The 22,241-nt window shown below is 35.7% G+C and overlaps 1 protein-coding gene and 1 long non-coding RNA gene across 2 annotated transcripts; both read right to left on the bottom strand.

Moving 5' to 3' along the window:
- Positions 1–1,291: 1,291 nt before the first annotated feature.
- On the bottom strand, positions 1,292–8,442 carry LOC125498959 (uncharacterized). Its single transcript, XR_007275591.2, has 4 exons — positions 8,132–8,442; positions 7,255–7,541; positions 7,050–7,130; positions 1,292–1,666 (listed from the first exon to the last, which is right to left on the bottom strand). It is a non-coding gene; the product is annotated as an uncharacterized LOC125498959 (long non-coding RNA).
- Positions 8,443–17,307: 8,865 nt separating this feature from the next.
- Positions 17,308–20,674, bottom strand: LOC104895885 (zinc finger protein GAI-ASSOCIATED FACTOR 1). The gene is made up of 4 exons (XM_010682528.4): positions 19,894–20,674; positions 19,409–19,805; positions 18,958–19,295; positions 17,308–18,421 (listed from the first exon to the last, which is right to left on the bottom strand). The coding sequence occupies exons 1-4, from the start codon at positions 20,036–20,038 to the stop codon at positions 17,622–17,624; spliced, it is 1,680 nt and encodes a 559-aa protein (XP_010680830.1). The 5' UTR covers positions 20,039–20,674; the 3' UTR covers positions 17,308–17,621.
- Between the last annotated feature and the right edge of the window lie 1,567 nt (positions 20,675–22,241).

Below are 22,241 nucleotides of genomic sequence, written 5' to 3'. Positions count from 1 at the left end.
AGAATTACACCTACCCCGACACCATCTTATTGTGCAGCTCTATCGAAGTACATTACCCATGGTGGCAAAAAATGTCGATATAAAAGACTTCTTCTTCAGGTTACTCGTCTGGGAGTTCCCAATCCGACGGGGTTGGATGGTCGGCTAAGAAATTTACCAAAGCTTGTCTTAATTGCCTTATGAGAGACTTATACAATGTCATGTTAATTTATGAGAATTGCCCACTTCGCGATTCGTTCGGACAAAACTGGTCTTCGTAAGATGTCTTGATGGGATCTGCTTTGAAAATCACCCGCACTAGTGTTCGACTAATTAAGGTAGTATAAAGCTTTCTCTTTACCTTCATTATTTTCTTGTCACATAATGCCCTCAATGATCTTTCTTGGGCTGCGATGTAGATAATGAGAGGCTTTACTAGAATAGGTGCCCCCAAGACAGAAGGTATAGATAAGTATTTTTTGATACTTGTGAAGGCCTTGTGACATGACTCGTCCCACTCGAATGGAGAACCTTTCTTCATGAGATGACTAAAGGCATGGCATCGCCCAACTAGGTCTGATATGAAGAGTTGAATGTAGGCTAGTCTTCGTTGGAGTCCACACAATTCTTTGAGATCTTTTGGAGGTGGCATGTCTTGGATCACCATGATCTTGGATTAGTCGATTTCAATTCCTCTATGTCTCACAACAAATACCAAGAACTTTACAGAGGTGACTCCAAATACACATTTCATAGGGTTCATCTCCAACTGATACCTACACAATTTCTCAACGACATCATGCAAGTGAAGAAAATGATCACCTCTGTTCTTTGAATCGACAACAAGATCCACTACTACAAAAACACATAAAGAGACCCCCTAAATATCTCCTCTAGCTCAATGGTCTCCTTGAATAAGAGACAACTTTTTAAAGGTGATCTTTTAAATAAAAGAAAAAAAAACCACTACATAATATAAATGGTCACTTAGGTGTGTCCATTGGAGAAACTAGGAAAGAAGAAAAAAAACCACTTATTTAAATTAGGTGGTATCATTGATTCTACGAGGAAACCACTTAGGCAAATAAGTGGCTTTGATTTCATTAAAAAAGCCACTTATCTTTGTGAAGTGGTCTCTTTGTTCAACACAATTATATATTTACATTGGCCTCTTTTTTTCTTGAAAATTTACATATATTCTCGATTTTTTATCAAAAAAACTAGGAGTACATAGTAGCATATTAAACCAAATATTCGTTCACTAAAATAAATAATTTACATTATAATATCCTTGATTCAAGAACGCCCAAAGTTTCAATCAATATCTTTCACAAAAAGGGTAAATTAAGAAAATGCCAAACTACATAAACGATTCAGAAACCAAATTTTAGAAACATTACAATCAATCTATGTGAAGGTTTTATTTAGTCCTCTTTGGAATGATAAAAGGCCTACTTAACTCAACGGTTAGAGTATTGTCTTCACACGGCGGGAGTTGTTGGTTCAAATCCAATAGCAAACATCCTAGTCGATATCCACCTTATCTTCAAATTCTTCCGCATTCACTTTACATTTATGCGTATGAGCTTCGCCAAAGTACTATCAGAGGAGCAAGGCATCCGACACCCAAATAAAGCATGAAAGAGAAAAGGGATCTTTAATCGTATCAAGCAGTTCATCCATCTATCTACACCAATACAAGAAATGTAGGCATAAGTAAAAGGGTAATCAAGTAAATACATAAATCAAAAACTAAAACTAAAAAAATGATAAGCAACTGCAAAATGACAAAGGAGTACATTATATGCAATCCATGTAGGTTATTTCACTTCAGGAATGAAACTTACATCAATGAGCTTATGAAATTTATTTTTAATTTTGGGTGGAACTCAAGTCGGAAGCATCATTGAGGCTATTTTTTTTTATGAAACCCCTTTCTTGATGGTTAAACGGTGTAGTGCCACTCTTGGATCTAACTCGGGAATCTCGCTATAGCTCCATGCGAAGACATCTTTATACTCCATGAGTAGCTCAAGATGTGCCTTTTCTTCATCGGGGTTGAGCAATGCACTGACAAAAATTGGTCGTGCGTGACTCAACTAGAGTACCAAGACTCAACTATTTCAGTTCATCTACTATAGACTTACCTCCATCTTCAAGTGTTTTCGGAGCTTCTACCATTTTTACTTCTTCATCCTGACTCTCGGCTTCACGAACCGTGACATGATTGCCGGACGCAAACATTTCTTCATCTAACCATTCATTATAGACAATAGAAGGGTTTTAATTTGTGAGAACTACATATGGCCTCGCATACTAAGGGATGTGCCCACCTTTACTTCTAAAGTTGAGAAACCTTCATACGAGATGGTATGACACTTCTGACCTCTTCTCCAATTTGAATTTATCTTCCACATTTATTGCATCCTATCTTCGCCATTGTGCTTTGGGATTAAGTTTTCCTTTTGCAATTTGAATATAAGACAATTTTCTCGCACTGTTTGTCTTTTCCCAACTGTTAAAGACACTCCTTTTTTATGAACATGGTGTTGCTTCTTTGTATCAACCACTTAATTGTTGAAAGACCTGACTTAATGTCGGATGATTTTCTCGGTCTTTTAGCTTGTCAAACACCAAGGCTCGTGGTTGAGTCGAAGCACGCTAGCTTGATCCTGTCAAAAACAGATTCCGTCTTGACTGGTAAAGTATTTCTCCTTCACTTTCCTACAACTCCTCAACTGCAATGTATTATGTTGTGTGAATTGGCTTTTGTCGTGCGTTATTCTAACTGGCTTAGATTCCGTCAATCCCAATCCCAGGCCAACTTTCTTCACATGAACGCGTTGTCCTTGCTGCTGGAGGTTTTGCCGAGTCTTGTTGTTGAAGCCATGAGTTTTATCTTTTATGACCTTTTTTAGGCTCTAAAATAGAAAAATCATATCCAAAGTTCTCCATAAGCTTATAAGCAATTGGGTGGAAGTCTTCTCTTCCGGAACTTGGCATTACTAATGACTTCTCGAACCCTGGAAGTGGTGTCTTGCTTATTTTTGAGTCATTTATCTTTTACATTAGTAAAGTCATTCTTTCAGCAATAGCTTGGTAAAATAGATTTTATTTTGCTTTCCTCATCCCTACATTGTGCAAAAGGAGATTGACCTTTCTTACGCCTGAACATGGGAATAAATCGTAGCACCAGTGTTGTTGCGCTAGACCTGGCTTCGTCCTTTTTCAAAGAGACCTTATCATCTTTTTTTTTTCAGTGATCTACATGAGCTCTTGGCACTACAGGTTTCTTCGAACGAACATCCTCCTTGAATGCAAGAGCAAATCGCATTTCTCATGCAAGAGAAAGAGCTTGTCTCCATCCCATGCGGGATGGGACTGTTTCTAGCAATGCAAGTATTTTGGTGTCTCTAACTGGGTCCTACACATGATTGAGACATTCTTTGGAAAGATGATCGAGTTTACCTTGCTCCTTTTCTCCTTCCACCAAATCATAGTTCACCATATTGACTGAAACTTCGTCGAAGTATTCTTGAGGAAAGAATTCGTCTAAGGTGATGGGCATTCACGCTTTTTCTCCTTAGAGCGTCTAGTTGTTTCCTTTTTATTGTCTTTTCCTCTGTCGGGGAGGTTGTGACTTTGGCATCACCTTCTTTTTTTGGCTTCTTCTTGTAACTAAAGTTCAACCTTCCTCTTCTTCTCATCATGAGGTATGGGAACTGAATCAGAATACTCATGATGTAATGTGCATGACAAATCCACCACTTTTCACCATGAATGGCTCCACGCTTTCGAACTGAATGAGTTTTACTTCCTTCAGTCGTTGTATGGGGAGGCCTCCAAAGTAACTAAAGTATGATATGATTATGTCATATCATCAAGATCTAGAACAATATTCCTGTCATCGACAAGTTGCATGATGTTCTTCTTCAGCGTAATGCACTTATCAATAGGATGGCTTACTAAACGGTGATAACGATAATAGTTCGGGTCAGATGTTCTCCCTACCTCTTCTGGTCACTTGGACTCAGACAATTCTATGATTTTCTTCTCGAGCAAATCCTCTAACATTTCTGCTAAGTCAGAACCTGGGAATGGATACTTCTCAGCCTGCAATTCTTTTAGTGTGAGCCTATCTTTCTTACCATTCTTGGTGAATGACCCTTTAATTTCTTTTGTTCATTCTTTAGATTTGGATAAATCTTCACAGGAGCATACGTCGTGGTGACTGCAAATAACTCCTTTGAAGAACTCTTGAAAGGCTTGTCAATTTTCTTAAAGTCCTTATTTTCCTTCTTGTACTCTGCATATCATGGGCCCACGGTGCACTTCCTAAAAAGATTTTAGTTTTATGCCTTGCAAAATGTACAAGAGATCCCACTTCATAACTTAGATGCACATCTCCATAGGGAAAGTTTCTGACAGTCGATCCTTGCACTCTAGATTCAGAGTGCGCCATCGGTTTGATGTAATCAACAACAGACTCGTCCTTCCGTTATTGTGTCTTGGTGAACTCCGTCACGCTTACGGTGCAGCGTGTACTATAAAATCTATTCATGAATTCCTCCTTCATCTGATCCCAGTAAATTATTGGATTCTGGTGAAAGATTTGTGTACCAGTCGAAGACGAATCTCTTAAGGGAACGAACAAACTGCTTAACCAACAAATCTCTCGTGGTTCCAACATTGTTGTAAGTCTCCAAAAAATGTGTTATATGCTGCTTAGGGTTATCCTTGCCATTAAATTATTGAAATGTTGGAGGTTGATAGCTACTTGACATTTTCATCTTGTCGATCCTCTTGGTATACATTTTCATGTAACGTGATTGCCATGATAATCTCCAACCAATTGCATTTTGACAGCACTGGCTGTCATATTCTGGATTCTTTGAATAGTTAATGAATCACCTTATGCCTTTTCACCCTTTGAGCTATGTTTGGATTCGCGGCTTCGATCATTGTCGGTATCCAAATCACTTTCACTAGGGCGTTTTCCAAGCTTTTCTACAAGGCAACAATTTGTGCATATTTCTCTTCTACATCCTTCATCATCCTTTGGATGAGATTTTCATCTTGACCAATTGTTCTTCAAGTGTTTTGGCTTCATGTACCATGACGGTAACAACTTCGGGTTGTGAGGCCTGAATTGCTTCAAATAGATGCATAATCGACGGATGTGATGAAGGAGAGGAACCACTGCTACAATCATCGTTGTGCCCCATGTCGAATGGTTGGAAGAGGGGGTTTGGGGAGAACCCTTTGAATAGAGCATCATCTGATTTCTCATGTGTGAAAAGGTTTGAATTGAGCACACAAACTTCACTCGCTCCAAAAAAAAAGAGGTGTCATGGATGATTCTGAAGTGGATAAAACACCTGGCTTACTGTGCAATTTGATAGGTATAGATGTTGCTCACAAGTTGGAAGCATTAATCCTGATAGCAGCCTTTTTTTGTATCCCTAGTATGAAAACCAAAAATCATATCATCAATAAAATCACCCAGAGTCATGGATCTTCGCTGGAATTGATTAGTCTTCTCCACATAAGGATGGAGATGTTCTTCTTGGTGCCATTGTTTGGAAATATTTGAACTTGTGTTTTGAGAAAGAGATGAGTGGTAGAGATTGTTCCACTAACCGTGCCAAGAATTTGTAAATACAAATTTTATGATATGCAATATACAAAATCAAAAGACGTGAAATATAAATTTTATTGATATAAATATTTTTGTGCAATCTCTAATGTGTATCCACTTATTCGATCTCTAAAAATGGTTTGACTTTGATCTTGAATGAGGGCCTTCGGGTTTGATCTCCTTCAAGTATGTCGTGTAGAAAAGAACGACTTTGATGCTTGTTGTTCTTCTTCTAGGTTGAATGTTTGATTTGGATGTGCAGACTTAGAGAGTATCTGAACTCTGGACCAACTCTCACTCTCTCTCTCTCTCTCTCTCTCTTAAGTCTTCTGTTTCCCTAGGCAAATGAGGATGAGTTCTCTAATTATAGAGTTTCGTTGAACCTAGAGTTTCCAACTATCCTGCCTCCTAAAACTCATGGACATAAATTTTATATTAGCCCAACTTTCATTTAATGGGACCTTGACCCAATAATAGATGACTTAATTAAAATAGGTCTTATTTAGTAATAGGCCTAGATTAATTAAATTTAATGATCATCTATTAATAAAAGTCAACATGTGACTTTAATGGATCAAACAAAAAAATGATGTGGCATAATAATTTTTTATGCCTACAATATCTTTCTTGTAAAAGATAATAACAAAATTCTCTCTTTTTTACTTGTTGCACTTTTGGTCTTATACTTTTCACGTTTACCATCAACAACTTCGACTATTAGTATCTTTAGATATCTAGAATTTTAAAATACAATAAAAAGGTTGTATTTTGCCATGACAAGAAAAAAAGTAATATTATAGAGAATTATGTACGAAGCAAAATTTGAATCCGAGTCGTCAGTGTAGCATAGGATATCTTATAACAAAAGCTGGCAAATCTCCTTTCTGTTACCAAAAAATTGCCTCCTAATGTTCTACTCTAAATCAACTTAAAGTTAAGGCCATCAATCCCTTTTTTAGTATTGTAGTGGCCCACATACATCTAAAACTTGCAAATGAGTTGGCTAGTGTGTAGCTTGTATCGAGTTAACAAGTAAATTATACAAATTAAATTCTCAATCTTGACCATACATTAAACGAGTTTACGTACTTCAGCCTAAGCTCGTGTAGTTTATTAGCTTGTTTATAAAGTGTGCAATCGCACGCAGTGGCGGATCTAGGAATTTATGAATAGTTGGTCACTACCGACTAGGTTGCACAAAAATGGCTACGGATACGGGTTCGGATACGCGTATCCATATAGGATAATCCATGAATTTAAAGAAAACTAATTCAAATAAAATCAATTTATGACTAAGAATAGTTCATATTACAATAAAATAGTACCTAAAAATAGTACTTACAACCCAACAATGATTCATGAAGAACAATTCAACAATTTTTAAGAATGATTCAATTAAAGTTGATTAGAACGTAAAAGAAATGAAGAATACCTGAAGTGTTTGCCGCCTGCTGCCGCCGCCTGCTGCCGCCCGCCTTGCAGCCGGCCTGCCGCACTCTGTTGGTGTTGTTGTCTGTCGCAATTCGCAAATCAAAGCACAAATCAGATTCTTTTGTGATAAAAAAAAACCCTAACAAAATCAAAACAACAAAATCGAAATGCTAACAAAATAAAACAAAATCAAGCAAATAACATACCGGAAAGGCGGAAAATCAGATTCTTTTGCGAATTAGTCTACCGGAAAATCGGAAAATCGGAAAATCAGTCTTCGTCTCTTAGACGTCTACACGGCGCTGCTACTGTACATACGTATATACTGAAGACTGAAGTGCGTCGGGGGTCGGGCTGTCAGCAAACTCACCGGCAAATTCACCGCCGGCTGCGGCGCTGCTACACTTCTCCTACTTAGGGTTTTTTGTTCGCGAAGGAGAAAGAGAGAAAGGAAGGGTTTCTGGGTTTGCTCTCTGCTTTCGCGTGTGAAGCGCTGCAAATGAAAAAAAAAAATTTTTTTTTTTTTTTTCAAAAATATTAGTTGGTCACGTGACCCTAAGTAAATCCGCCACTGATCGCACGCACATACATAAACCACGTGCAAATCACTTTGATTTAATTATTTTGTTGTCTGTCTATCCTGCATCTTTTGCTCCTCTTATTGTCATATGACTTCTTAACATCGATCAGTTGGTCGGTTGATGAAGATTCTTATAATATGGATCAGATGGAGTATTTAATTAGCTAAAGATTTTAGCTAGATATGCTTGATATATGATGTGAATGTGACACAAATACACAATTTCATAATCTTGTAAGCTTGCGTAAACAAATCATGTACGTACTATGCAGGTCCACATAGAACTAATCAAGTCCATGATTTCATTATGGATTCATGAACCATGTTGTTAATCACATAAATTAACACTCCGTATGAATGTATGCACATCTACTAGCAGGAATTAAACAAAAGAGTAGTAGTTTGTGGACCGTGGTATAATTGTAATGAGAAAAGGACAACAAGAATAGATTTAATTTGTATTTTTCTTGAACTGCTCATAAGTTATTGACCTTTTAACGCACCTTTATTGTTCGTGGAATCTGGATTTTAGCCTTTCTTCTGCTACTTCATAGTTTTTCGCACGGCCGGGTTTTGCCTTTACACATTTTTTTTGCGCAGGGTTTAAGAATGTGTGTGCCATTTTTTCTTGAGTTCATGAACTTCAACCACAATTTAAGCCAATATTTTAAACAGGTGGTTGATCACGTCAATCTTGGTTACATCCCCCCACACATTACGTAGTTTTTGTCTGAAACTTTCTTCCTTGAACTTTCTCAAACTCTACCAAAAAAATACTTAACTTTATTAAAAAAATAAAGAGAAGAGTTAGAATAGTATTAGCATAGAAGTATTAAATATTTTCATACTGTAGATTTAAATATTTGAATCGAGGAAAGAAGTCAATACCGATATGGCCATCAGTCACTCGGTTGCATACTAGTTGGGATGAATTTTTTTTTTCATTATTAAAAAGATAAGTGGAAAAAGATTGTGAGATTTTTTTTTGGAGAGAAAGTTAAAAAAAGAGTGGGATGATTTTTTTTAAAGATTGTGAGTAATGGTGCTTTTATAACATGTAGAAGTATTTCTTGCGCGCGGTTGCATACTAGTTGGGATGATTTTTTTTGGAGAACGTATTGTGTCGGACTCGTTCGACCATAATCTTGGTCGGACGACTTTCAGGTGGTTCCAATTTTTTTTCAGGTAGTCTTCATTTTTTTTCAGGTGGTTCCAATTTTTTTTCAGGTAGTCTTCATTTTGTTTTCAGTTAGTCTTTTTGTTTTTCAGTGGGTTTTTATGCTTCAGTTAGACTTACTTGGGTTTCAGTTGGTCTTTATTCTTTTTCAGGTAGTCTACATTTTTCTTCAGGTAGTCTTCATTTTGTTTCAGTTAGTCCATTATTTCTTTCAGTTGGCCCATTATTTCTTTAGTTGGTCCAACTGAAAGAAAAGAAAGTCCAACTGAAAGAAAAGAAAGTCTAACTGAAAGAAAAGAAAGTCCAATTGAAAGAAAACAAAGTCTAACTGAAAGAAAACAAAGTCTAACTGAAAGAAAACAAAGTCTAACCCACAAAAGCAAGACAAACCTTTGGAGCAAAACCAACGCACTACTGAAGCAGAAAATACACACATACAAAGACTCACCTCCATGAATTTGAAGGATGCTGCACCATTTGAAACCACCCTACATACCCCAAAATCATAACCAACCCACTACAGTTTCTCCACCAATTCCTAAACAATGCATCAAGTTCTTGCGCTGAGAGCTCACAATCTTCACGAACTCCTCTCTCCTCCTCTTGACCTAAGAAGAGGTGTGTTGGTTTACGCACCACCATGGCAGAAAAGAGCTGAACATTGTACCCGCGGCGGTGAAGGTGGGTTTTTTGCTGCGTTTTTTGAGTCCCATTTTATCGAGTTGTTATGGAGGAGAGAGAATGTGGGAAAGTTATGGGTTTTGGGGAGGTGAAAAGTGTTGGGAAAATGGTGATGATTGATCAACAAAACAAATATGAAAAAAAAAGCCCGCGCGTTTTTGATGGGCTAAGCCCGTCCGACGGAAGGTATTGGGTCAGACGGTCTGACCCAATACTTTCACTTTTTTTTTTTGTTCGTGATTAAGAAGATAAGTGGGAAAAGATTGTGGGATATTTTTTGGAGAGAAAATTAAAAAGAGAGTGGGATGATTTTTTTTAAGATTGTGAGTAATGGTGCTCTTATAACATGTAGAAGTATTTCTTTCAGTTATCTATCTCTATTGTAAGCAAAAGGGGAGCTATGGTGTCTCCTTAAAAAGTCATTTTTGTCCTTATAGCTAAATATATAATTGGATATTCAAATTTTCTACAATATATCCTTAAATATATAATTGGATATTCAAATTTTCTACAATATATCCTTTCCTAATGTAAAGACGGAGTCAAAATTCTAATGATAAATTAAACTAAATAACCATTAACAAAGTAACTTGACACACTTTTAAAAATGGTTATTTAATTTAAAAAAATTACAAATTCAAATTGACTATAAGACTTTATATCTAAATGTTCATTACAATTTCTAATTACTTTACATTAGTTTGTACAACAATAATTATAAATCACACTTCTAAAATTATATTTAGATAAAATTTATTAAGAACAAACCCAAACAATCGACGCACGCATCGCGTGCATAGAAGGCTAGAAAATGAATTATGTAAGATTCGATCCCGAGATCACAAGCATATATACTCAGGTGTTAACCACTAAACCAAGTGATACTTGATGTAATTATTTTAAAGTAAAATATTGATAAATGAAAGATATAATTACCCGGGTATATCCGAGCCTAAAAACTAGTTATTTTATAAGAGGAGTATTATTTTTTTTAAGTTAATTTAACTTGCTTTAACATTAGTGTGCACCAAGTCAAAAGCACATATTATTTTTGAATAAATCCATTATATATCACGTAGAAACCTACTAAATCATGCAGAAATCCATTATATTATTCAAAAACATACTATATCATGCAGAAATCCACTACATCATTCGAAAACATACTATATCATGCAGAATATACATAATTCTTAAACAATCCACTATATCATGAAGAAACTCGCTGTAAAACATATTATATCATGTAGAAACTACATCATTTTTCAACAATCCACTATTTTATTCAAACACTCATCATATCATAAAAATCACCGTATTGTTCAGACACTCACTATATCATGCAGAAACTGCATTTTTCTATATGTTAAAGCACGTGTCACAATATACAACACAAACTACATCTTCCTCTATGTTAAAAATTAAAATTAAATCTTCCAATATATTGCATATAATTTCACTATATGTTTTCCGTTAATAGAAATTCACTATATTATTGTACATAAGCTTACTACATCTCTATTAAACTCAATATATAAAGTTAATATCGATTACCAACCCGGTGCGCATTAAGTTTGTGTGCACTAGGTTCATTTAAGTTATTTATTTCTAAGTATAAATGAAGTAAAAAGTAAACCAAGTAATTTATAATGGACAGCACATCTCTATTATATAAGGGAAGGGGGGAGCAATGGTATCCTCTTTTGAAACACCTATTTTACCCCTCTTCCCTTTCTAAATTACAAGAGGAATGTCAAAATCAAAATCGACATTCAAAGAAAACTACCACTAGTAGAATAAATGCTATTTGCTGCGCTAATATTGCTGCGGTTTTACCTATATGCAGCAATATAACACGTAAAAAGAAATAAAAAATAGAAAATGACAATATTGCTGCGGTTCCCGCCAAAAACCGCAGCAATATTGTTCAACGGATAAATTTTGAAAAACATGTGGGGCCCATAACAGCTAATATTGCTGCGGTTTCCACGTAGGACCGCAACAATATATTAAAAAACTATTTTTTTAATATATTGTTGCGGTCCTACGTGGCAACCGCAGCAATATTAGCTGTATATGTTGTTTTAAATATATTTCGGCCCAGTTAGGGTTTGTTTCCCTCTCTCCCTCTCATTACCTGTCCTCAGCCGTTTCTCCTCATTCTCCCCCTCTCTCTCCTCACTAGGGTTTTCGCCCTGCCCTCTCTCCTCTCTCTCTTCGGTCGCCCTCTCTCTCTCCTCTTCGGCGCTGCTTTCGCCCTCTGTCTCCTTAAACCGTCTTCTCTCCTCTCTATCGTTCTTTCTCGTCGCCTTCGAAGCAACTATCGGTCCATTCTTGTTTTTGCTGTATAATTCTTCCCCGAGTTCTGGGTTCGAAGCATCGTGTTCGTTCGAAGCAGACCGACGAAGGTGCGTGGTCTTCTCTCTCGTCGCCTTAAACCGTCTTCTCTCCTCTCTATATGTGCGTGGTCGTTCGAAGCAGACCGACGAAGGTGGTGCGTGCGAGCGAGGGTGTGAAGGCGAGCATCGTGTTCGAGTGCTGGGCGAGCGAGCGTCGTTCGTGGCTCGTGGTCGTCGGCCTTCGTCGTTCGTGGCTCGCTGGATTTCGCCGGCCTTTGTCGCTCGTGAAGCGCGCCACCACCATGGATGAGAAGCAAAGGTCATGCTGTTCAGTTTTATCAGATGGCTTGGGTTGAGAAGCTTGGTTTGCGTCAAAGTCGTTCACACTTTTTTTTTGTTTTTTTTTTTTTTTTGTTAATTATCTGTAATTCAATAATTGTATTTGTTTTTAGATCTGTAATTCAGTAATTGTAAAATATTGCGTGAGTTAAAATATTCATAAACTTTCTCTTGAATATCTCTGTATTTTCCTCTCATATAAGCTGATAAAACTTCTGTTTTTACCTATGAGTTAACAAATCTTTGTGGGTAAGATCTTTATGGGCCTTGAGTAATGAAAAAAAAAAAAATTTTACCTGTCATGCATATATTGCTGCGGTTTCGGGGAAGAAACCGCAGCAATATACCTGTATTTTTATTATTAAAAAAATATCTATTGCTGCGGTTTGGCCTAAAAAACCGCAGCAATATTAAACCGCAGCAATATAATTAATACCTATTGCTGCGCCCTTAATTGCTGCGCGCCCCAATCCGCAGCAATAGGGCACTTTTTAACCGCAGCAAGTAGCATTTATTGTACTAGTGTACCGAAAATTAATTTACAGCACTCACTCACAAATCACTTAAAAGAAGAAACTTTACAAACCACTCATACAATTGAGAAAATCACGTTATAAAAATCACGCAAATCACTCAAATAATCAGGAAACTTTATTAAAACTTACAATTAACATATAAACTAAAACTAATAACCTAGAACGTCAATACATACAAAAACATTTACAAAAATTTACTTACAAATAACTATTTTCAAGAACCATTCACAATTAATGGTGGGTCATAATAAAAAATAGAGGTGCATTTGTAGTGAAATTGAAATTTAGAAGTTAGACAAGGAAAACAAAAAATAGTTTTTTATAGTGTTCCCTATATATAATGAAACTTTAACATAAATTTGGACCTATCTTTTTCTATTATATAATAGCGATTAATTATCAAGGTAAAAACGTTTATGTAAAATATCATTCAAGAACTAAAGTACAACATATCTCTATTATATAAGGGAAGGGGAGAGCTATGGTGTCCCCGAATGAATAGACTATGTTACCCCCTTCGGCCCTTCCCATTCTAAATTACTAATTCACTTACAAATCAAAGGGGGCTTCAAACAAAAATACAAAAAAATATAATTATAACAGTCACTCACAAGTCAACTAAAAAAATTGCATAATTTACGTTATGCAAATCACTAAAATGAGAAAACTTTACAAAAACTTAAAAATTCACTTACAAACTACAACTTATGAAAAAATTGACTTGAAATCAAAGTGTCCACTTTCTTTACAATTTATGAAGTACTGTACTTAATTCAAAAATCAACTAAAAAATTATAATATTAGAAATCATAAATAAATTCAATAAAATTTCTATTTTGTTCATAGAATTTAACTTTGAAAAGTAAAAAAAAAAAAAACAAAAAGATTGGTGAGAGACTTAAGTGACAGGAACTAAACCAATCAAATTTTGCAAGTAAAAACAATTATAATTCGTATGTCTAATGTTCAAATTCTGACTCTTATGTCGAAAAAAATCAAGTTTTTGTTTCGAAAAAAATTCTAGTATTACATGTTGGGGTTGTTTTGTTTTTGTTTTTTTTTTTTTTGAAAGGTGTTGGGTTGTTTCGTTTTGTAATAGTTCTCAATTTCTTTGATTTATGTACAAATAATTTCAAATTTAATGATACCGGCCCCCTCATAGTGGTCTAAATCTGAAATTGACAAATTCAGTAGGTTAACAAAAAATCATGTGTCTTACTCTATCTAGCCTTACGAATATCCCCTATAAATGTAATACATAAGTCACTTAAAACAAATACATACATGTAGGATTCTCACAAAAGCAATATGGAAGATTCTTCAAACTTTGATTTTTTTCCTAAATTAATTTAAATAATTAGTTAAATCGACTAAAAGTCATAATATAGTGATCAAAAATTTAATATCAAATGAGGAATAGGTAGTAACTTAGTAGAGTATTACCCCGTATTATAGAACTTTGCCTATGATTCGAATCCTCATCTGAATAACAAGTTGTGAAATATCTCCCTTATATATGATGACATCCTTTGAGCTAGTTTGTCTATGTAACCTAACAGAAATTAGTCATTAAAACAATTATCTTTCATAATAAGAAAAACTAATTTCAAATGCGGAAAAATAATATAAAAAATTGGACTCAACTCCTATATAAAGATGAAAATAAGACGCACCTGATGAAATTTTATAATTGATGGGCACAATTGATAATTTGGTCATGTCAATAGTGAGGAATTTGTGCAGCACTGTTTCTTTCTCATACGTCAAAGTTGGAACCTGATAAGCAACTACTATCATATACTTAAGTGCTAAGTAGAATAAACGCATTATTATGGGTGTACACTGGATCATGGTGATTGCTGATTGGTGAAGAAGTAGACTACTATTTCATGTTATGCTCCAATATGCCCAGTTAAAATGGAAAATATCCTCTCTGTGAACTGTTTAGGATAATTCTTGGATCTTTTCTTGTCCAGCTCAAAAATAGTATAAAGTCGGCAAATGACTATAATGTCATCGTGTCCGTTGGATTCTATTAAGATCGGCTCGCATATAGTCTTGCTAACATTATTTTTTTAACAAGACAAGAAGTAAATACTATGCGATATAATTTCATGTGGGATCTATTCGAACATTTATAATTAAATGGACAGTAGGTTGTTTGGAATAGTCTTATGAAAGTTGCACAAAAGAAAGAGAACACGAGAAACAATGTCTAATCCTATGAAATTGGTAGGGTTAGGGTTTACGGTGGGGTCGGGGGTTATGATTTAGGGGGTTAGGAATTTGGGATTAGGGTTATAGGTTAATTAGGATAATGACTATCGAAAGCTTGACATCATTGGTCATTAAGGGCATTTCGTGCATTTGGTTCAAATAGTAAGGTTCTCTTCTGCATTATCAAAAGTCAAAACAATGCGGTATTCCATGAATTTTGAAATATCATAGAGATCCCTAATGAAAAAACGGTAAATAAAATACTATATATGCTTGAACATAATTAGCTACACATCAATTAATCAAACCAACTAATAAAATTAATTTCTAGTTATCAACTCCTCACTAATGCTCATATCATATTAACATAATTTCGGATACACTTTTAAGTTGGATAAAATAATTCAAATCAGGTTTTCAGTGTATATTTAGTGTTGACAAAAGGTTGTCATTAGTCTTTTCAAATGTGATCACATTCATTTAGAATGTGAAATAGCTACTAACCTTTTCTCACAGTGAGTATGAGAACCAAAATGATTGGTATTAGCTAGAAACAATGCAATATGAAAACGCCTTTTATTGTCAAGAGTTGTATACATCAGTGAGGCAGTGATAGGTGATTAAGAAGTCTAAACATGTAGAAATGACCAAAGAAAGCAAAAACAAACTACCACTCCTATTCGGCGCACGCAAACATTAAATGCGAACTTATCAAATTGTCGGAACCCCTAAATAATTTGAGTTCGTATTGTGTCGGACTCGTCCGACACAATATTCTCGTCGGACGACTTTAGGTAGTCTTCATTTTTTTTCAGTTAGTCTTCTTTTTTTTCAGTTGGTTTCAATTTTTTTCAGTTAGTCTTAATTTTTTTTCAGTTAGTCTTCATTTTTTTCAGTTAGTCTAAATGAAAGTAAGTTACCTCTAAATGAAAGTAACTTAGGTCTAACTGAAAATAACCTAGGTCTAAATGAAAGTAACTTAGGTCTAAATGAAAGTAACTTAGGTCTAACTGACAGTAACTTAGGTCTAAATGAAAGTAACTTAGGTCTAAATGAAAGTAAGTTATGTCTAAATGAAAGTAACTTAGGTCTAAATGAAAGTAACTTAGGTCTAAATGAAAGTAACTTGGATTCTTAATTCTAGTAGGGCTGATGAGGTTGATAATTGGGCTTCTAATAAGAGCTTTGTTGCTGCTCCAGTAAGAGAGAGAAGAATGGGCTTTGAATCTTATTCTAATGGGTCAGGGCCAGATTCGGATACTTGGTCCAGGAAGAGAGATGATAGAAGTGGTAATGGTGTTGAGGGTGATACATGAGGAAAGAGAGAGAGAGTGATGGGAATGGAAGTGGAAGTGGAAGGCCGAGGTTGAATTTGCAGCCTAGGACTTTACCTGTTGTGAGTGGTAATAATGGAGGGGAGAGTAATGCTACTGAAGGAAAGTCCAAAGGGGCGAATCCATTCGGCGAGGCGAGGTCTACAGAGACAAGATCACGCCGAAAGCCATAGTCGACGTTGTTGATGTCGGCGAAGAGAACTTGTCGTCCGACGGAAAGTATTGGGTCAGACGGTCTGACCCAATACTTTCACAAATAATTTTAGTGTCATTTGTCAGTTACCTCAACTTTAAATTTGCCTTTGACTGGATCTAATAAAATTTACAGTGGTAACTCGATGATGACTCTCCAATCAATTACCTACTATTCGTTCTTTTAAAACTACTCTAAAAAATTAGAGTATATTAACAAAACGCCCAACAACAACGAATATCTTTAAAAAAAACTACTCATTATGAATTTCACTAATGATCCCTATATCAATTAATGAAACTCTTTTTTTATGCCGATGAATCAACAATTAATTGATTGGGCAATAGATAGTCATTTCTTATTTCTCCGAGATGACATCTCCAATGGAGGATTGCAAAAGCTTAAATATTAGAGAGCCATCTAGCAACAAGACTTGACCAAGTGATTGTGTTGCAATCAACCAGGTTTCATCAAGCTCTCTATATTGAATATGTCACTGCCTTTAAACCTCACGAAGGAAACTTGCTATCGTGAAGCTCTGATACACAGTGAGCTTTTTTTTGTTGGTTGGTAAGCAGAAAAACAACTATCAAATCGGAACACCACATAAGATCCAACTTAACAAGCAAAGCTCCTTACTCCTTAGTAGTGGGAAAGATTGTCCTTAGTAAGATTCGATCCCACAACCTCAAGGTTATGAGATACACAACTTTACCACTACACCAAGCTTTGGTTTTGATGACAAATATTATCTTTAGGTTTAGTAGTCGAGTAAATTACAACTCTAGCAAAAAGTTGGATTTAATAAAATAAAACTGCAACAAGACAACACAAATATTTAAGTAGTAGCAGGCTAAAGAGAATGACGAATTTGTAAAACTTAGATTGATTCATGAATTTACTAACTCCCCCTTTTACATACTTAGGCAGGGGAAATGGATTTGACTAAAGTTTCTAACCAGAAGTAGTTGAATTACAACATAGTACAACATATTTTATAGCCTCTTTATCATTCATTATAAAGGCAGCAGAATTATCAAAAAGACCCTAACTGCCTCTAGTCTTAGATTTCAGGCATAAATTGTAAATAGTAACCCCACCTACAACTATACCTGATCTTCTCTGCAACATCAAAGAGATACCCTGTACAATCTAGCTTCTCTCTTTGATTCTTACATCATGAGCTCCTTCCAATGTCTTTACTAGCAAACTCTGCTCCCCCAAACGAAGCCGCTGCGGCAGCCACATCAAGGCCATTTCCCATCGATGTGATCAAAGCCGAGAGCCCCCCATTTGAGCTTCCTCCTGCAGCCATTCCCAACCCGAGGAAGTCAAGGGTGGGCTGTTTTGGGCCAAACATTGAAGAACTTCCAATCATTAGTTCCTTCAGTCCAGACCCTTCGTCACAAGGCAGTCCCAGCCCAAGGCCTGATTGGACAGGGCTAGTCTCAGGTTCAACTTGCCGAGAAGTCCATTGAAGACCTTCCGACGGCCCAGCAGATGAAGTCGATGAGACAAGCCCGAGCCCACGAAGTAATGAACCCCCACTTCCTGCAGCACCAATTTGAGCAGCTTTTTGAAGTAGTGCAGTGGCTGACATTGCTGGCTGTGGAGACGGTGCATACTGCCTCCGTTCTTGGCCAGCAGGCCCGAAGATGGATGACCCATGATTTGTAGCGAGGCAAAGCGATATCGGTTCTGTTGATACAGAAGGGGGGAGTTCTGGTGGGGGACATTCAGGTCGAGCCATGGATTGGATGAAGTCTGAGAAAGCCGGATTTGGGTGGGATGGTAAGCTAACTGGTGTAGTTGAGGAAGAAGCAAATAAGGTAGCAAATACACTGCTGCCACTAGTGTTGGCACCACTACTAGAACTGCAACAACTGCTACTGCTACCCTTTAACTCAGACGCGACTATGGAGACCGGAGGAAGTACATCTTCTGAGACCGGAGTTGGAATTTCTGGCAAGAGTTGAACTGTAAAAAGAAAGAACATGGTGAAAAAAAATTGTTTCTTCACTCAATAGCAATGGCTTTTTCTTCACTAAAAATGAGCTTTAGATAAAAGTGAAAAGAGTCAAATTCAATCATGGTCTCTTTTATCATCTCCCCCTTCTTTCCAACTCTCCCATACTCCACTTTTGAATCAATTAGATCTTGCCTTTAATGAAATTTTAAAAGATAATAAATCATTGAATCTTCTATCCACAGGGGAGAGCACTCTGTTGTCATCTTTTTAGCTAAAAAATGTAGCTTTAATAAAAGTCTAAGTCAGCAACCATTAATATATATGCATCCAATCTTAACCCAGATAAAAACAAAAAATCAATAACAGACAAAATAAACTAAATCCAAAGAAAAACCATCAAGATTAACAACAAACAAAAATTAAACAAGACAACAAAACTTATCATTCAATTCAACAAAAAACACTCCTATAGAACACATCAGACACCACAATAAATGACACAACTTAGTCATCCTACTCAAGAAATGCTGAATATGTTCTTCACCTGCACTCTGAATAGGCAAAATGGATGACACCATATTAGTTGGTGAAGCCATGGTAAGCGGCGGCTGCATTGCTGGACCCATGGCAAGCGGTGACTGCGGCTGCGACGGTGTTGCTGGCGATTGTAACGGTGCAGGCACTGGCGACGGAGGAGGCATCTGCTGAGACACCGGCGATAGCGTTGGCGGTGCAGGCGGCGAAGCAATTCCACCAGTTACAATTTTTGTGTCCACATCCATCTTACTATTATTGCTATTATTACCACTCGAACGAGGATTTCTTGCAGTTTCCTCAGCTAAAGCATCACAAAATGCTCTGTGAGTAATAAAACTATCTCTCCTGTCAATCAACACCAAACAAACAAACAAATCCCCACAAAATTTAATACCAAAACAATTTGATCTTACCCAAATAACAAACACAAAAAAAAAAAAAAAAAAAAAAAATCCAACCTTGAAAAAAGAGTACCACAATCACACTTATACTCCCTAGTACCACAAATCTTAGTATGAGCTTTCCAATCAGATTGCACAGCATATTTCTTAGAACATTTATCACATTTCCACTTCTTTTCACCATGTTTTCTACAAAAATGTTTCTTAATCCCAGTCAAATCTCCCAAAGCTCTTGAAGGATCATGATGAACACAACTAATTTCTGGGCAAACATAAACTCTCTTCTTAACCTCTTTACTCGATCTTTGCCTCAACTTCCATGGCAAATTATGCCCTCTTCTATGTAACTGAAGATTCTGATCTCTCTGAAAACCCTTGTTACATATTTCACATACAAATCTGTTGGTCGCCATTAATGTTTTCGGTGACAAAGCTATTACCTCTGCATCTGGATCTGCTCATTATCACCCACCAAAAAAAATTAAAAAAAAATATATATCTTTATTGATAAATAAAAAGAAAAAAGAAAAAAGAAAAATTACCAGGCATTCCAGGTTGATTACGCTTCTTTTTTGGAGGAGGTTTTAAGGGTTCAATTTGATCGCCGCTTGAAGAAACACTTGCTTCTCCAGAAGCTGTATTGTTTGACATAGTTTTAGGTGATGAATCATCCAAATCTGCCGGCATGAGTGGGGAAAAAAGAGGGATTTTTTTAGGGTTTTTTTTCCAGGAGAGAGAAAGTTGAACACACAAACACAAACACAGTATTTTGTGTTTTCTCTCTCTTCAGCAGCTACCAGTCAATCTGCTTTTATCACTTCCTTTTTTATTTTTATTTTCCACCCTTTCTCTCTCCCAACTACCAGCTGGTCCCTGCACTGATGATTCTCTGACTAGATGAACATGACACTGGGTAAGAAATTTACTCCAAAAAAGGGTAAATAATAATTAATATCTACAGTTAATTTGGGGAAATTCATCGATCTCCGGCGAGAGAAATCGACGGTCAGGATTTACACAGAAACCTAAAAGAAGAAACCTTTCATTTATTTATCTTTGTTTGGTAAAATTAAGGTTGAAAGTGCTGGATTTGGGAATATTTAGGTAAAGATTCAAAGAGAGGAGAGAGAGAGAGAGAGGGGGGGAGGATAAAATTCGGAAAATGAGGTTTATAGGTGAAAGGCGGCGAGGTTGAAGAGAAGGGAGGAGAGAGAAAGAAGATGAGATTAGAGATTTGGAGAGGGGAAATGAAAATTAGAGTCTTCTGCAAGATTGTCAACAGTATGAGTTGGTCTTCCACGAGGAAAAAACAAAGAAATGAGGTAGAGATAAAGAAGAGAGAGATTTTTTGGAAAATAATCATAAAAAACAAAAGATGGAAAGAGATAATTGAACTTACTAGATGTGAAAATTATTTTTTATGCTTCACAACACGTGGCAGTTGTGTGAAACTCTAATTATGGAATATGGAGTATCTTCTTTCATACTATCCTATCCTGTAGTAAGTAGTATCACTCATCTCGTCTAATATTTTAGCTACTTGTTCGATACTTGGGCTTAGCCATTTAGGTGATGAGTTGATTCATCATACATCCGAATATATGATAGGTATGTTATATAGAAGATTTACTTTTTGCTCGTTTACTTATCTAAAACTCTTTTTTTTAGTATATTTTTAGCTCATATGGCGATTTCAAATGAACCAAAAAATAACATTATGTATGAAAATATGAATATACAAACACAAAATATGTTCACGGTACACTCAGATGTATGAAAATTTTTTGCTTTAAGTGATGCTAAGGCACTCTTCTTGACTAAATTAATAGTAATTTAATTTAGTTCAACTAGCTTCTCTTATAGTTTTAGTTTGTTCAAATCAATTTGGTTCAAGGCCTTACTTTGAAATGAAAATATACTTGGTTAAAAATCATGAAATAGATATAATATACACAATTTGTACTTTAACATTATTGATCTATTTGACTTTGGGTCTTACTCCCTCCGTTTTCTAAAGATCTTCCCTCTTTCCGTTTAAGGGTGTTTCCAAAAGATCTTCCCACTTTTGCTTTATTTCTTATTTGGCAAAACAAATTTCCCTATTTACGCTCTCATGTCACTATCATATGGTCCACCATTACATTATTAATTCAATTTTACTCCCTTTCTCTCTCCTACTTTAATCCCTTTTTATTGTTTATTTATCTTAACCCCTTTCTCTCTCCTACTTTACTCACACCATGCCCCACACAACTTGATTTTCCTTGGTATCTGTAGGAACAGTAAGTGGGAAGATCTTTAGGAAACGGAGGGAGTACATAATTACATGGGATGTTGCTTGATGCCTTGATTTATGACATATATTTATTTTTTTTCTTAAATACCAACTCTTTATAACTTTTACTTATTGATAACTAAATATATTAGTGGCAATTTGACAAGTCTAAAAATCAAATTATATAAAAAAAGTGGGTTAAAGATAGTAATATATTGATGGACTAGTGTCAACTTATTATATATGTTTTGAATATCAACTCTTATATAATATTATTAAAAATTAATAATAAGTGTAAAAGTCAAAGCATTAAATTATACTTCCTTTGTATTAATCAACAACATGACTTTTCACGTATTTATAAATAAATATTATTTTTTTAAAATTGATTTTTAAAAGTATATATCAAGATAAATTAATAAATTTCACATGATTATGTTTAATCTTGTATATTAATCTATACAAAATAGCTAAAAAAAAGTATATAAATAGTATAAAAGTCCGTTATAATTCTCAAGTAAATTGAAATAGAGAAAGTAAATAATAAATACAATACTTGATAATTCTCGGGTTGAATTCATATTGAGGTAAGAGAACCAAATTACTTTCTCAATT

The sequence above is a fragment of the Beta vulgaris genome, chromosome 6 (genome assembly GCF_026745355.1).
Source record: "Beta vulgaris subsp. vulgaris cultivar EL10 chromosome 6, EL10.2, whole genome shotgun sequence".
Taxonomy (NCBI): Eukaryota; Viridiplantae; Streptophyta; class Magnoliopsida; order Caryophyllales; family Amaranthaceae; genus Beta; species Beta vulgaris.
The sequence above is the reverse complement of the archived record's forward strand: the minus strand, read 5'-3'. Positions and strand labels throughout refer to the sequence as shown.

Excerpts from the sequence above, each read along its gene's own strand:
- LOC104895885 (XM_010682528.4), bottom strand. The coding sequence starts at position 20,038 with ATGCCGGCAGATTTGGATGATTCATCACCTAAAACTATGTCAAACAAT. Across the intron at positions 19,806-19,893 it reads TAATCAACCTGGAATGCCTG|ATCCAGATGCAGAGGTAATA; the intron begins GTAATTTTTCTT and ends GATAATGAGCAG. Across the intron at positions 18,422-18,957 it reads TTTGCCTATTCAGAGTGCAG|TTCAACTCTTGCCAGAAATT; the intron begins GTGAAGAACATA and ends TTCTTTTTACAG.